The sequence below is a fragment of the Fistularia commersonii genome, chromosome 8 (genome assembly GCF_037954325.1).
Source record: "Fistularia commersonii isolate RoL2024-O1a breed Wild chromosome 8, RoL_Fcom_v1.0, whole genome shotgun sequence".
NCBI classification, from domain to species: Eukaryota; Metazoa; Chordata; class Actinopteri; order Syngnathiformes; family Fistulariidae; genus Fistularia; species Fistularia commersonii.
Window position 1 is genome coordinate 6,273,788 of NC_141291.1, and position 16,796 is coordinate 6,290,583.

General features: G+C 43.0%; 1 protein-coding gene across 1 annotated transcript in view; it reads left to right on the plus strand.

The window, feature by feature from the left end:
* The first annotated feature begins 740 nt into the window (after positions 1–740).
* Positions 741–16,796, plus strand: part of tnikb (TRAF2 and NCK interacting kinase b) — a 58,752-nt gene continuing 42,696 nt past the window's right edge. The window contains 2 exon segments of the mRNA XM_086150747.1: positions 741–993; positions 6,938–7,003. Of these exon segments, the coding sequence (XP_086006873.1) occupies positions 886–993; positions 6,938–7,003 (174 nt within the window). The 5' untranslated portion in view covers positions 741–885.

Consider the following 16,796-nt stretch of genomic DNA (forward strand, 5'->3'; position numbering starts at 1 on the left):
AAGAGGAAGTCCAGGCACCAATCAATAACATCGATCATATATTGAACATTCACCAGCAGAGTTTTGGGCTCCAAACAAAAAAAAAATCTAATTCTACTCTGCAGCACGTTCGCGTGGAGCCTTGACCTCTGACCTCTGACTCAGCCACGCCCTGTCTGCCTTCTTTTTCATATTTCATCCCTATAAACAAATTATAATTCATTAAAAATTAAAAACAAAACTTAAATATTCTAATATCTCCCAATTTCTTGCTCTGGGTCCAAACCAATTTTCTTCCGATTCTTTTTCCACACACACACACACACACACACACACACACACACACACACACACACACACACACACATCTGCGTGCATGTGTGTGTGCGCGGTGGGCGTCTCTTGTCTGTAGCGCAGCCTCCTGGCGGGCCACTCCCGGGGAAACGCACAAACACACACACACACACGCACGGAGAGCGTGTCGCTTCTCGCATCGGCTGCGGTGCGCTCCACACCGCATCTCATTTTGCGTGTGTGCGTGCACGCCCGCCCCCCCCCCCTTCCCTCCATATCTATTCCTCCTCCTTTTTTCCCTCCTCATCGCTCGTCTCCTCCGCCTCTCCCGCCCCGGAGGTCGCCGCGGAGGAGGCATGTAGCGCCGGACGCCCGGAGCCGAGCGAGCGGCATGTAAGCACCTGGAGCTCCGCGCCTGCCGGGGGGGGAACCAGCAACCAAGCAACGCCCGCTGAAGGATCCAAGAGGAGCCCCCCTTTTTTTTTTTTTTTTTTCCTTTCTCCCCCCCCACCCCTTTCCGGGTGGTATTGGCGTTGTTATTGGGGGCAGCGGTGGCGTTGGATTTATCCGTTTCTGCAGGAGCGGGTGCGTTGATCCCCCCGCCCCCGGTCCATGGTCGTTGAGGAAGCTTCCATCTTGACTCCCGTTCCTACCGAGAGAACCATGGCGAGCGACTCCCCGGCGCGGAGTCTGGACGAGATAGACCTGTCTGCGCTGCGGGTAACCGTCTCTCCTCCACCGCCGCCACCCCGCATGTGCGTGCGTGCGTGTGCGTGCGTGTGCGTGTGTGTGTGTGTGTGTGTGTGCGCCTGTTGAGCACCTGCCCCCCCCCCAGTTGCCGTCCTTACCGGGCACGTTGAGAAAGACGCGTCTCTGCGCACTAATCTGCCGCGTGCTCGTACGATGTGTGCGCGCCCGTGTGTTCGTGCACGCCGGATGGTTCCCTACAAACGGGGGGGGGGGGTCGGCTGATGCGCGCGCTCTTTCCTTGTTTGTTTTTAATATTTATAAGGAGCATTTATTTCTATTTATGATATTTGACGTGGTGTCACGTGCAACCCACCGCGTGCACGCGCGTGTCTGAGATGTAGGCATGTAGGCTAAGGGGGGGCGTCACAGCGATGTGGGGCAGATGTGACACACACACACACACGCGTGCACACACACTGAGACTACACGCACACGCTATTTAGCCCTCTGTCTATGTAACGCACACGCACACACAGCGTGGCAACTCCGGCGAGATCTGCAACGGTGGTTTCAGCCATTACGTGACGTTGGGGCGACGGCGGCTGGGGGCGTCCGTGCACGTACTTGCGCGCGCGTGTGAGAGAGAGGAACGTGGAAGCGCACAAAAGCAGCTGGGAGGCAGCGACGGAATGCGCGTGCACGCCGGGCAGTGAAAGAAACAATCAAGTTTGGATAGTGTAATGTGTTTGCGTGCATGTGTGTGTGTGTGTGTGTGTGTGTGTGTGTGTGTGTGTGTGATTGGTTTCAGGGGTCAGGGTGAGGCATCCAGAGGGGAATGTCAATGGTGTGTTCACAGGAAGCCCAACAGCCACACTCTTATCTCTTTGTGTGTGTTGTGTGTGTGTGTGTGTGTGTGTGTGTGTATGTGCCAGTGAGTAAATATCTCCATGGCTCTTCTTTCCTTTCTTCTCCTTCTGCCTGCTTACGCAACTCAATTGTACCTGCAGAGCAACAATCAAGTCTGGACATGAGAAGGGGTTGGATTGTGTGTGTGTGTGTGTGTGTGTGTAGGAGATGAGACGAGTAGACTTACAGTAGGAGGATGTAAAGGAGGAACAGATTTTCGCATAAAACTGAAAATCCTTCCTCTCCCTTGGTGGCATGATGAGTAGAAATTAGGTCACGCAGGACGGAGCCGAGAGCTGGCGGGAAACATTTTAGAGTGACGCAAAGCTGCACACACACACACACACACACACACACACACTTACACACACACACACACGGTCCGTGTCATGACAGGTTTAAAAACAATCTCCCAACCCTCTTTCTTCACCTCCTGTCAGACATGAACCGGCCACACGGCCCGCGATTCATGTCAACACGCTCTCACTGCGCCGCTCACGATGCTAATAGCTGTTAGCATTTTTTTTCTTGTTGTCATTGTTATTTCCCCAAGGCCGACAGTGAAAAATTTTCCCCCTTACGACACACAATGCGGTTATTGTACGCGTGGGAGTTGTGATTTCCTGTCCCCTTCAACCATTTAAAAAAAAAAGTATCATTATCTGCACATGTTTAAGCCGTGCCACGTGCTTTATCATGCTAACTGTAGGTCTTGCTAGCGCTGTCCTGATTCATTTGGATTAATTTGGAGGTACGGATGATGAGACTGTGAGCTGTTATTCATCACCGTGATGTGAGGAAACACGCGCTCCAGTGTGACTTGTTTGAATTCTTGCGTTATTCAAAAGAGCCTCCTGTAAATAAAATTTTCAGAGTCCCTCCGACAGATAATGTAAACAAGGCTAATGTTAAGCTGCTGTTAAACATCAGTTTAGTAACTCTAGATCTAGATTCCAACATTTATCACATTTACAATGCATTTATAAGTATATTGTAGTTTATTTTAAGGATTATACTGTATGTGGTCTTTGAAAGAATTTGTTGCACTTGATAAATCAGGGATTTTGAGATTCCTGAGCAATGAACCATGACATCAACAAATCAGTCATTTAGTGTTATGTAAACTCTTCACAAACGAGTCAAGGTACATATTTTTCCCCCGAAAGCGATTATATGTGCATATAACTGTCAAATAACAGGTTTATCACTTATGTAACACTTATCACACAGCTGAAGTATGAAAATGATTTTATTGAGCACCTTGTGGATGAAGTTATTCAAGCCGGATAAACGATTCGTCATCAGACTATAGTTTTTATTTCACTGTGAATGTAACTCATAAAATAAGTATTAAATCAAGAAAACACCCCAGTGCAGATTTGTCCTCCAGAAACCTGCAAAGGCACTTTCTTATTGTTGCAGTTTAAGCTAAATGTCTGATAGCCATGAAAGCATGATGTCAAATCCATCCTGAATAAGCAGACGCTACTGCTAACCGGCTAGCAAAAAATATTTTAGCTTCTGTTGCGTAAGCTAGCTAACTTGCGGTCGGCTAGCCTGGTCTAGTCTCTTTTTCATTTGCTTACCTTGCCACGAACTGTTGTGCTCAGCTGTCTGGCAGATTTGTAAGCATAGAAGCTAAATTAAAAGTTTGTGAGGTAGGACTTTGACTCACCGACCCTTGAAATATGCAAAGGCTTGCTTTTATTTTGTCAGGAGCCATGATGGTGCAATACCACTCCAACCCAAAGTAAATTTGCAGAGGTTACAATCCGTTCACTTTTTATCAGTGTTGATAGTCATCGAAGAGACTGAGCTTCGGTGGGCATGTTGTTTCTCTACTAAAACACCTGGCTCTGAAATTCAGTAACAGGTAGAAGAGCTTTTTTTATGATTGACACTAGCATGTTAGTCATTTTTCTCGATATCCTGGTTTACCTTCATGCCTTCATGTTGCCTAAGCCAAATGTGAGCTAGAATTTTCTGCAGACTCATCCAGTTAACTTGAAATAGAGAGCTTTGCTGCTGTTTGTCGTGCTTTACATTTGTATTAACTGATAAAAAAATAAATTAGCAGCATAGTTTTTTAGCTATCAGTGCCGAGTGTCACTGCAATTGCTGATGTGAGACACGTTGTGTCACAGTTTAATTAAATACAGATTCTCGCAAACTCTCAACCAGGCAAGAAATGTTAATTCTTTTGATACTTAGTGGTTAAGGTGTAGGAGAAAGTATTTTAAATTTTAAAATGTCACAATTAATAGTCCCCCGACATCACAACGTACTGGACAGTCAACATCTTAGAATGTTGTGTCCATCTGGACATGTAACAAATGTATCTAATGATGATTTTCTTCTCGATTAAATATTTGTTGACTGGTTTTAAAACATTATTTTGCTCAATAATTATCCTGCTGAAAGAGATCTAATGATTCTAGGCCTGTACATTCTCCGCAAGATAAGAGAAACCTGTTCTGTTTCTCGAGATGGCATGAACAAGAAGAAAGTTCTTTCTGGCCATGACATCTCGTACTTCGCAAAATACTCAGTGACCGGGACGGTCGGGTCAAACAGTCAACAAAGGTGGTCGTTTCACAGCGTTACGCATGAGCATCAAGCCACTGCAACGAGATGAACAGCAGTGGGATTGATTCCTTCCTGCATATTATTTGCCAATTTGTTGCAAAAGTATCGCCATTTCTTTGCTACAACTACCCGTTACTGCACAACTTACAGTATCAGAAGTAGGATTGACAGCACTTCTGCTTTTGCAGATTAAGCCTCTCAAGAGTCTCATCATAGTTTTTGGACAGCACACAAGAAAAAGTTCTTCCCCAATGACGTGTCGATAACAGAATTATATCATTTTGTTCTTGCCGCCTTTTTTAGCTGGGAAAAAAAAATCTCTCTTCTTGCAAAAGCATGTAGATGCCTTAAGAGTAAAGTGAAATTATGTTAGCCACACCGAGGAGGATGCACAGTAGGGCATTGCCTCCCCACTCCAAAGTGGTTCTTGCCGGAAAATTTTTAACATGATCACGTTGTAAAGTTGGATGCTGCTCCCAAAATGGGTCTCAGCTAATTCAAGAATCCAAACAGTCGAAGAGAGAGAAGGGGGAAACAAAACAAAACATGGCACTAGCGCCAAACGAGAAAACGTTGAACTTTGTACTTTCAACCGTACCCATGACAACGGACAATCATGCTTGTCTAAAACAAAGCAACCGATCAGTGATTGGGTGACAGCTTTCACTCGGCCTTTAGCTTGCCTAAAAACGTCTGAAGGCAGGTCTCCATGACATGAGTCCGATTTCAAAACAATTCTAATGTATCTTAAACTGCTAAATGAGCTAAATAGCGAACAATTCATTCAAAACCTAGTTGTCCCAGCTCTACACCAATCGGACATTTCTTGTTGAAATTAGACATTGTTGCCGCACGTGGGCCGCCGTTTATGCCAGCAACGATCCAATCAGCCAAAAGTACATCGCTTTGCATGTGCTCCATGGAGAATTTATGGCTGAATTTACCGAAATACTTTTTTTTAAGAGGATTCTTCAGTTAGTAATATTTAGAATCTGGATATGAAATTCATTGGTTACAGTTCAAATGTTTTAAGAGACTGTGGCGCACAAGTCTTTAGCACTTTTTTTGGAGGGGTGAGAGAATTAACCTGGTTTATGCTGCATATAATGCGTCCAATAACAGGTGTGCACGTGAGGGCCGGCCTTGCAGGACCTCTGCTTGACCTTGAGTGAAAATGATCATCTCTTTTAAATTAATCTCCCCCTGGATATCGGGCTGTAACAGTCCCATGGCTCTGCTGAGCCTCGTGCACACTCATACACGCACACAGGCACACACACACACACACACGCGCAATGCAATACCATAGGCACAGGTATGGGTAAAGATGAAAATCTGTGTTTGGGAGGTTTATTGAATTTTAATCAGTCAGACGATAAGATTATCTTGTGTGTGTGTTTGAATTATCTTGCGCACAGTTTTTTCCCCCAAACCCTCAAGTGTATTAAACCAAAACATCAGCAGGCACGTGCTCATTGTCTTGGGGTTAAGGCGTGTGTGTGTGGTGTGTGTGTGTGTGTGTGTGTGTGTGTGTGTGTGTGTGTGTGTGTGTGTGTGTGTGTTGTGTGCATGTGGGGGGGGTAAGTATTTGGCTCAGTGACTCCTAACTGTTTTCTATTGATTTGTGGAATTTTTTGAAAACTGTTTTCAAAAAGCGTCTGCTGTCAAATAATTTATCTTCATCCTCCATCAGAGCCCCCCCTTCTTCCTCCTTCATTTTTTTTCTAAAATATATTGCAATATATTGCTTTTTCTCATTTTTTACAGTTACAAAACTTGATTTCTTTTAAAATTTGAAACTAAATCCCAATGAAATTCCCCCAAAATGTCTATGAAGATTAATGTTAACTATATGCTAATCCTACAAATGCAAAGTCTGATTCAATGCTTGCACTAGCAGTTAGCCAATTAGAGAGCAGGATGGAGGAAGAGCGTCTGGGAGTCATCACTTGACACTTTAGGCCTCAAGAGATGGTTCCCTTTTGACATACATCGCGAAAGACACTTAAATTATGGATATTCTTTGGGGTCTTTGTTCAATTTTTTGTTTTTAAACATTGAAGACCCCAAAAAAAAACCTAAATGCCATTTAAAAAAATATACATTGACATTTATATTTACTGGCTGAAGATTTGATGTTTTTTTCTATAGAAAATCCAGTTGTTACGCCATCTTCGGCAAACATGGGGTAAATATGGAAAATATAACGTTGACAATGGTCACGAGAACGCATTATCATCCTGCATGGAGAGCCGCCATGCGTTGGGTCTTTTCCATCCGAACCAGCCGTGGGGCTCTGAACTCAAGATGGGACGGCTGGAAGAGTGATGACTTTTGATTAACACAAGTTGTTCGTACAGGAATGCCGGCGGGGCTTGATCGTGAGCGTGAAGGAATTTCTTGTGTACAGCGTGCGCTGTGTTGATTGCAGCCACGTCAGTTCTGCTAACTTTCTCCTCTTTGTCTCGGCCCTCTCTCCCAGGACCCGGCGGGTATCTTCGAGCTGGTGGAACTGGTTGGTAATGGCACCTACGGGCAGGTCTACAAGGTAATACGCCCTCACCTCTTCTTTATTTATGTGCTGCAGCTTCCTTGACTGTTTTTTTTTCCCAAGGATTATAACTCAGTTTACTGTGTAATTTCCCACAGTCTCAATGAATCCTTGAGTGGATGCACTTTTACTAAAATTGATTTCATTGTACGATTCTTTTTTGTTGTAGCTAATTGCAATAAATGAACAATAATTGCCTTTAGAATAACTCATTGCATGATTGTGTATGGTTAATCACAATTAATTGCTGATTAATTACAGTTTTGGCTTTGAGTACCCGGCATAGTTAATTATTAATAGTTTGTACCCAATTAATCTCATGGTTGTCGACAGCACCCTATTGTTACAGTGAGGTAATTGCCAGGTTGCTTCAAATCCATCGTGTTTAATAGTTAATTCATTTAAGTTAATTAAAATTGACAAAAGAGGCCGTGTTACATAAATCTGGTGTTTATCAACCCTTTCCCCGCCAAAAAAAAGTCTCGTTATTTGGTATTTTCTTTTTTTGGGGGCAAGTGTAGCCTCCTCCCGACCTGTAACACGGCTGATGTGTGTGTTCTTTTCCTTGAGGAGTTATCAGCTCATCAATGAAATAAACCACCATGTTGCTCAATGGCATTCTTTCCATCCCATGGCCTCTTTGTTTTTGTACGGTGTGCCTTATTTGCTTTTGTTTTCTTTCCGCATCTCAACCTTAAGTAGCGAGCAGGATATTGTCTTGAACTGTTTTGCTGATATGTCTCATAAAACAAATCCAGGTAAAATAGAAAACAACACTACGGTGCCAACCGTGGCCATGGAACGTACTGTGGTCTATTTTATACAAGTAATGGGAATTATACTTCATTACTGAATAAGCTGCATTGTCTCACCCGTGTCTTAGTCGGTAAGAATTAGATATTAATTACTAGCTGGGCTTAAATGAGGATTTTTAGCTAGAAAAGGGAATTGTGCGTGTTTGTCCTTTCCCCTTTTTTTAACACACTCATCAAATCGACCATGCTTGCTAGATAAGACAGCGGCATTGTTTGGTAAAGCTTTTTACTCAGTCAAAATGACAAATAAACAAACACTTAAATCACAGCTAATCCGATAGATAAGAGTCTTATCATACAAATTACAGTTTTTCTTGTCAAGTCTTAATCGAGTTTTTGTTTTTCAGTGTTGTTCTTATTTGCTGCCTCGGGTACTTTTTTCGTCAGTCGACAGTGTTGTGTATTTATTCAGTGAGTTGTTTATCGATCGTGAAAAGGTGTCCGCAGAAGTATCTTGAGTAGGTCTAGATAGAGGGGTCCAGAACCGGACCTCGGTTGTCCGCCTTAGACGAATGTCTGTGTCTTCAATGCAAAAGATAAAATTAATCCAGGTAAATATTCCGGCAGAGGTCCCCCCCCCCGGCCCTGTGGAGCCGCCGGCTTGTGACTGAATCACCCCTGACGCATGCCTCGGCCGAGTCTGAACAGGACATGTTACTTAACCTGTCATTTGTCAAATTGGGCCGGGGTCCATGGTGCGGGGAGTGGGACTGGGATTGGGGTTGGGGGTGCGACACCTCCTCCCACCAGATTCCCTTTGACGCGGGATTGGCCTCTGGCTTATAAATAAGGAAAGGAGGCACATTCAGCGAGTCCCTCCTCGATGAATATTGCAGCCTTTTGTTGGCCGAGGTTGAGTGTTTTTTCACCGGAGGGGAAAATATCATTCCTCTCCTGAGAAAAGTACGACATCTTGAGTGGAGCATACTGGAGAGAGCTGCCCTTAAAAGGCAGCAAAGCTAATGCCTTTCTTTTCTTTTTTAAATTTCGGGTCCCGTCGTGATATTTTCGGCGCGTCTACCACTCCCTTCCGTAAGACGAAGTAATAACACCGTACTGACCACAAAAAGGGCCATTTGGTGTCTCGTACCGTCGCCGCTCGAGCCGATCTGCGGTTACAATCATGTCAAGTATCGGGATGGAAATAAACAACACGCTGCAACATTGGTGTTTTGCTCTCAGCTGTGGGTCGACACATAGACTAATGTTCTTTTAATCATTTTTGAAGACTAAACCCCGCCAGCAGCTGTCAGACGTGTTACTTAACCAACAAGCTGCCAATCAAACACAGGATCACATTTGCTCAACTGATCAGACTGAAATCGGGGATTCACATGGGATGAGGATCGCTAATACGGTGTGGCGTCGGATGGGAACAGCTGTGGGCGTCATCTTCATCATCCTCATTGCCATGTGTAGTTAATCGAGTTGTGTCAGATCAGCGGTTGGAAGTTTTCATTGGCTTCATCCGGAAAACTGAATTTTTCATTACGCGTACAGACAAACATACACACTCATGGCTCATCTCTAGCTATCACGGGATTTTTTTAAAAAAGGATCCAGTCCTTTTATCAACTTCTTCTTTTGTGTTTTTTTTTCTTTTTTTTGTTGAATTTTGCCATCCTATAATAAGCCTGTCCCTGAGGTTGGCCACAGTGCATAATGTGTTCACTGAGAATAATGATAAAGTTTAAAAAATAAATAAATAAATAAAAATCAAGAGTATCCGGACTGTGCGCACTTTGCGTTGCAGTCCATGCAATAGTCAGTGCCGGTGTGCAGGAGCTCACATGCTAAAAGTCTCAGGAGCCCGTTGGTATTTTTAACAAGTATAAGAAAAAGAAAAAGAAGAAAAAAAAAAAACCAAAAGGCTGGGATTTTCCTTTCACCGGTGGTTCCTTAGTTTCTGTTATCTAAAGGTCAAAGTGCAAAATGTGTAAATAGGGGCATCTATTGTATTTGAAAAAAAAACCCAGCAGTTTCAGGATGTATTGATGTAAAAAAAAACAAATCAAATTATTATAACATTATTTAATTTGCAGTGTCAGATGGCGTTCTTATTTAACATTTTGCAAGCCATCTATTTCTACATGAAGCCAAATACATATTTCTGGGACAGATCATCTCTTCTACACAGAAAGGAGGTGTGTTCAAGGCCTCCGTGAATTTTTAGCTTCTTTCCCTGAAGTTCCCATCGCGGAGTGTCCTAGCCTGTGTGTTTTTGCCGCCGTGCGTCAGGGCCTGTGTTTCGGGTCAGGAATGCAAGGCTTGTCTGAACATGGCACCCGAAGTGTGTTTTTACGCCCGAGGCTGCCTCAGAAGAATATTTTGCCTCTTTTTTTTACCTCTAGTCCTCCTCCTTATCATCCTTCTCCTCCTCCTCAGCTGCCACCTTCCTCTGTGCTTGCTCTATCTATATCCACCCCTCCGCCTCTCCCTGCCGCAGGAGTGTGTGTGTGTGTGTGTTTGGATTTAGGTGTTTTAATACAGTCTCACATACACCCACTCCGAGCTCCGCGTGACCCCCGAGAGACTGAGCGTCCGTCTGTCGGCTTCGGGCGGAAGAGAGACGCTCTGATGCTATCTTAGCCCTTCGCCTCCACCTCCTTATCTGCTTTTATTGCTTCATCTGGCCGGATTGTTTCCAGTCCAGAGCGACAACTCGTGCATTTAACCTCCGAAAGGTCCCAGGGCTCCCGGGTTATCAGGCTCGGACCTCGGCTGCGGGAGGATCCCTAAACTACCGCTTTTAAAAGATAATTTGAAGACGCGGGTTTTTTTTCCATTAACACGATCTTGGACGAGGTGCGGTCCCCGGTGTCGCGCTCACCTCCTGCCGTTCCTCCCAGAGTTCTCTCCAGGTTCTCCGTCTCCCTTACGTAGTCCGTAAACAGTCACCGAAAACCCTAAATTGTCCGCAGGTTTGAAAGAGGTCCTGTGATTGACAGGTTGACCGGTCCGGGTTAAGCCCCCCCCCTCTCGCCCCAACGACAGCTGGGATTGGCTCCAATCTTTTCCTGGCTGTAGACCTGAAGTAAACCTGACAGGAAGCGTTCAAAAGGCAATTCCCTGGTTTTGGTTTTGAAAAAAAAAAACAAGAGGTGATCATTTGCATAAAGCTTTTTTCAGAGGAGCAAATGTTGAATGTTTCTATTGTCGTAACTCTGTAGGATATTGCATAAAGTATTGTGACCCAAGTTGATGTGATGAAATGACATCATTAGTCATATGGTGTGAAACGTATTAATATTGCGGGATCATTCGGCCAAAGCCGACCGTGTTAGTCAACTTGAATTCCATAGAGGCAAACTTGTTTTTAAGAAGCTTGCAGATGTTTGTTGACACAAAATGACACCGAATAATTCAGGTCCGTAAACACAACGTGCAATACTTGTTAACGAAATACGTAAAGACAGGAATCGGTTCTAGCTCTCTCTTGCTTCTTTAAACTGAGCTTTGGTACATGAGGTAAAAAATTAGAGCATCAAATATGACTACACAGCCTGTAACCTTTCACCTACTTTTTAATTCAGAAATTCCTAAAAAGAATTTAAAGAAAACACGAGTATTTTTCCTACAAGCTGTCGGGGGGTTGAAGATTTTGTGTCCTTCAGGAAGGAACGTGCAGGATTCCTAATTTCCGCTTCTGCTGCGAAATTAAAAAATTGTACGCCAGTACATAACTTGCTTTTTATTCTGTCTCAAATAGTAGATTGTCAAAAAAAAAAAAAAAGTTTTGCTTATCTCACTGCAGGAAGGCGCTCTTTCTTCAAGTCGCTAGCATAGTTAGCATGCTAAATGCTTTATTCCTTCTTCGCGGCAACACTTTCCCGACCTATGAGACTCGTGACTCTGGGTCGTAATTCAGCTGAAAATGACTTTGCGGTTCTCTCTTTGTAGAAAACCAGATACTTGCTGTCCATTTTCCATCTTTTTTGACAGCTCACTTTGTCATGCCGGATGACACGAGCATTTCTGTCCAGAAAAGAAGAGGGACCTTGCATTGGATAGGTATTTCAGGGGAAATTAATCCTCCAAATGTAAATATCTTTTGAGAATGTAGTTTGCCCGTCTGTGTTCTAGTCTCATCTGTTCTGGTCTATCATCACTTTAATATGATCATTTTTTATGAAAATGAAATATGAGGCAGATTCCGATAGAGATACTTAGATCCTGTCGCTGCACGGGCAAGAGACGAATTAAGAGTAATGGAAAATAATGTTGAATTTGAAGCACAAACTGAACAGGAAATTTAAGGGCGAAGAGGCGGCGAAAGATTCATGAATCACGACAATGAGCGGATAATCCGATTGGGAACGAGGCAGAAACTAATGCGAAGCGGGAAACCAATTTATTTCGCACAAAGAGGCAGGTGTCGAACGGGAGGACACACCCGGGACGGTTTGTGGTGATCAACCGGCAGGTTTAGACGATTGACTGGCGTCCAGGTTAAGCCCCGCCTATCATCGGGTGACAAAGATGAAGTAAAACCAGACAGGGTCAAAACACAGGAAGTGAAATGAGTCACAGACTCAAACAGAAATGTGGAGGGAAAGTACTAAAAAAAAGAAAAATTTTCATTTTGAGTTTCCACTCAAGTGTTTAAAATTCCAGTGTAAATCTTTATTATGTCTCGCTCGTCATTGTTGACGAAACTGAATGTCCCGAGCATCTCGGCTTGTTTTGTCTCAACGCTGGGTTGTTGTTTTTAAAAAGAGACGCGACCTTCCAGCGCTCTCATCGATACAAGTTTAAATAATCAGAATAATGAGCTTTTGTTTTAAATCTCACGAGTGTCCGATCAGCTCAGTCCGGATGGTCGCAGAGGTTGAGTTTGGCCGAGAATACTGCAAGTCAGCAGAGATGTTCCCATCAAAACTACCAGCCTGGAAAAAGGACATTTCAGTGTGCAGTTTTTTTTATTTTTTTTTATTTCACCTACAAATCCTGTCTCTGAAACCCGGCGCCTCAGAAAAAAACCCGGCCTGTCCGGAGCGTCGAAGGACGACACAGACCGCCGCCAAAGTTAGGGACCTCGAATACCCTCGTGCATTTTTAATTGTGCTATTTCTGGAGCTGAGATCGCAGGTGGAACTTTCATTTTTGCCGCATTCTGACCAGAAATCGTAAATCTTAACAGTTCATGTTTGATGTCAAGTGTTAAACACGCCAAAGAGCGATTTAGACCCTTTTCCCTGTAGATAAGAAAAGCCCCAGAACATCTAAAATGAAAGATTACAATACCCATATTTTTTTAAATCTTTATATGATATATATATATATATATATATATGTTTATATATATATATATTTGAAAAACGTATGATATTTTGTATTTATGAAATCAATGAACTGCTACAGAAGGACAAAAATTATTTCTGCCCGCAACAAAAACATTTTGGATTCCGAAAATGAAAAAGATAAGATGGGTTGAAGGTTATTTAAAAAAATATAAAATACTCAAGGTCTATTTGAGTCCTCCTCAGGAGGAAAAAAACAAACCAAAAAAGCCATCAGCTTCTGTGTGTCGTCATCGTTTTATCCTCCTCCTACTATGTCACTGAACAATGTGTATGTATATTTGCTAAAATAATAGGCAATTAAAATGTTTGTCCTACCTGGGTAATGGAATTTGTGCTATATTTTGAACAACGTAAAAGTGAAACACATTTTAATTTAACGTTACACAATCACCATAATCTACGAATTTAGAATAACATGCAAAAAAAATACTATAGAAGAAAAAGAAATTCAATTTAAATTATGTACTATTTATTTTCCAAAGCCACGGGTTTGCCGACCACCCATGTCTCTATCACGCCCTTGCTTTCCATCTCTCTTTTAACCCTGACCGGTCGAGGCAGAAGGCCGCCCGCAGTGATTTCGGATCTGACGTAGGTTTCTTCCCGGTAAAGGGCCTTTTTATTCCTCGCTTTTGTCACCAAGTAAGCAGAACATCTGCTAAAACCAAATGCGCTGAAAGCCAGGCCTCTCTTCGGTAACAGACGTTTATTCATGCATTCATTCATTCATTCCCAGTGGAATTGGATTCTCTTGCGCCACTTCGAAAACGCGCTTGAATTCCCGCAGATCCACGCTGGCATTTATGCCCCCGCGTGCACCGCCGACCGCAACCTTTCTCGGGGCCCACAGACGTCACAGAGATTTAATTTCAATCCGCTGACATTTACATACGCTCCCTCTCTGCTCCTACTCGGCGCAGAGATTAGCATTGCTGTCGCTCCCATAATTTGTGCCAAATCCCGATTCTTAATCTGTGCCGCATTTTTTTTTTTTTTTTTATATCAGATGGGCATGAAATAAATAAACAAACAAAACAGCGCTCAGGATGAGTACTTTCAGTTTAAACCTCAAAGGGATCATGTAGACCAGGCTTGTCAAACGTCAGGCCTGCGGGCCAAATGTGGCCCGTCTTCAAATTTACACCAGCCTGTTGTAAATCAATAGCATTTGGCCGCCAGCACTATTAACAACAGCGTACAAAAAGCTATTTTATATTTCACCAGAAGATGGCAGTAGACCTGTGGCCACGCTCTTGCTGTGAGAAACTTTGACCCCTGTCACAAGGGTCAAAGGGCATTGTGTGATCCTATCCAGCCCAATATAAAAATAAACTATAGCTAAAAAAAAAAAGGAAAGTTGACAGCGAGCGCCGCCGCTTTCAGAACAATTGAAATTTGGAGTATTTTTTCACCAAATACGAAACAACTGCGTCTGCTTCATATGCTTGGAGACTGTGGCTGTTTTCAAGAAATTCAACATCAAGAGGCACACAAACTGCAGCAATCTAACTGGGAACCAACATGGCGAAAAATTGAAGCAACTGGAAGTTGTTTTAACAGCAGAGCAACGTTTTTTTTTACAAGAGCCCACAAATTAAATGAAAATGCCACAAAGGCAAGGTACGAGGCAAGGTACTGATTACCAAGCACTGCAAATCTTTTACTGTAGGGTGAATTTATGGTGGAGAAAATTTGTTCTGAGAATTTCGTATTTTTGATCAGAGTCCTAAAATTGAAATAATGAAAGAGACTGCATTTCTCCTTATTGATAACGTGTACTACAAGGATTCATATGGCCCTCAATATTTTGTACCTCTGAATAATTTCACATTTCACATTTCATTTAATTTTCACATGTTTTTAAATGTAGAAGTTCATAATGATCATTTAATAGTGAATAATATGTAAGATTTCAAATGAACTTAGATATGTTTAATCTTTCTAAAAGTTTTTTTTTTCGTCCAGAAAGACTTTATCCTGATTTTATGTAGTATTTAAATATGAAACAGATTCGTGTTCTGTGTTAAGATAAGAAAAGTATGCCATTTCGCAGTAAAAAATATTATGAAATAGCACATTTGCATTTCCTGTTAATGATTTAAAGAATGCCGGGCTGAATGGTCCGCCCTCACACAGTTTCACCTCACCAAATATGGCCCTCTTTGCAAAAATTTTTGAAACCCCTGTTGGTGTAGCGAGCACGAGGCGTATCACGGGCCAAACTTTGGCTTCTGATTTGCATTCAGGGGAGTGTGTCCCGGTAGGGTTTGATTGACAGCACCCCTTTCAGGTGCTCCAACTTTGGAAAATCTGACAAGGTGGTTTACTGGAAGAATGAAGACAAAAAAAAGAGCTGGTTGCATGGGGTGTGCTCGAAAATCAAAATATCTCACTTTTGAATAAAGATGAGAGAATACTGCAGTACTGTTTGTGTTTTTGGAGTAATCTAAATTGTCTTTCAATCCGTGATGTCCAAAAAAAAAAAAAAAAAAAAAAATCAAATGGTGTCACAGATGAGGCCAAAAGTCAAGAAAAGGGCGGCTTCTGAGCTGGTCGCGTGACAAAAAAAAACAAAAAAAAAACGTCACCACAGTTACGTTAAGGCTGGGCACGAGATGAAAAAAAAACAAAGGGGATTCTCCTTGTTAAGTCACGTTTTTTTTAATTTGAAAAAATTGGGTCAGAGTTGAAATATTGAGAATTTCTTAAGCCTTTGAGGGACTGACCCGTGGACAGACAGATGGAGGGACAGACCGACGGACAGACGGATGATCAGAAAGCCTGTCAGACAGACAGACAGAAAGACAATCAGCTGGCAAGCAGATGGACTGAGGTGGTTTCAAGCTGTCAGATACGTTCAGTGTCTGATGCAACATCCAGTAACCCAGACAAGGTGTGTGTAAATGTGTGAGCGTGTGTGTGTGTGTGTGTGCGTCTAATGGGGGGATGATACATGCAAATGACCCAATCCCTTCCCTCTTACACAATCATTTTGCTATTTAAACAATAACTGTTAGGAAAGACTCAAATTAACAAATATTCTCCAAATCTAAAGACATGAAATCACTTGTACTTCAGTGAAATCTTATTTTATTTTGAAAATATCAAATTCAATGATGTCGTTTTAACAAAAAAATTACCTAAAAGTAAATGAAAATCTCACACAAACACACACACTCTCTCTCTCCCTCTCAGGCCCACATCACTCCTCCTCCGACCCCCCCATTTCTTGCCCTCAGTAAAAAGAAAAAAAAAAAACCTGCCAGGGTTGTTGCTAGGTTACCAAGAGGAAATGATGTGGCGTGTGTGTCGGTAGGGGGGGTTGGTGAAGAAAGGCATCAATTCCCACTTTCTCGCCTTCACAGCTGCGACGCTGATCCCAGACCAGGAGACAGAGAAGCTGTTGCACGCTCTGCGCCGCAAGGTGCCACGGCGTGTAAACGGCGCCCCTCCTTTTGCTGGAGGTGGGGGGGGGCGTCGGGGGTGCAATGGCATCCCAGTAGGCCTATCATGCTGAGGTTTTATTTTAATCTTTTTTTTTTTTTTTTTTTTTTTTTTCGTTTACGCTAACTCATAATAGGAAATGATTTGGATTTATGAAGTCACTTCGCAAGTACGAGCAGGTATCTTCTTCCAGCCGCTAGCTCCTTCTCCTCCAACTCCGCTCTGGAC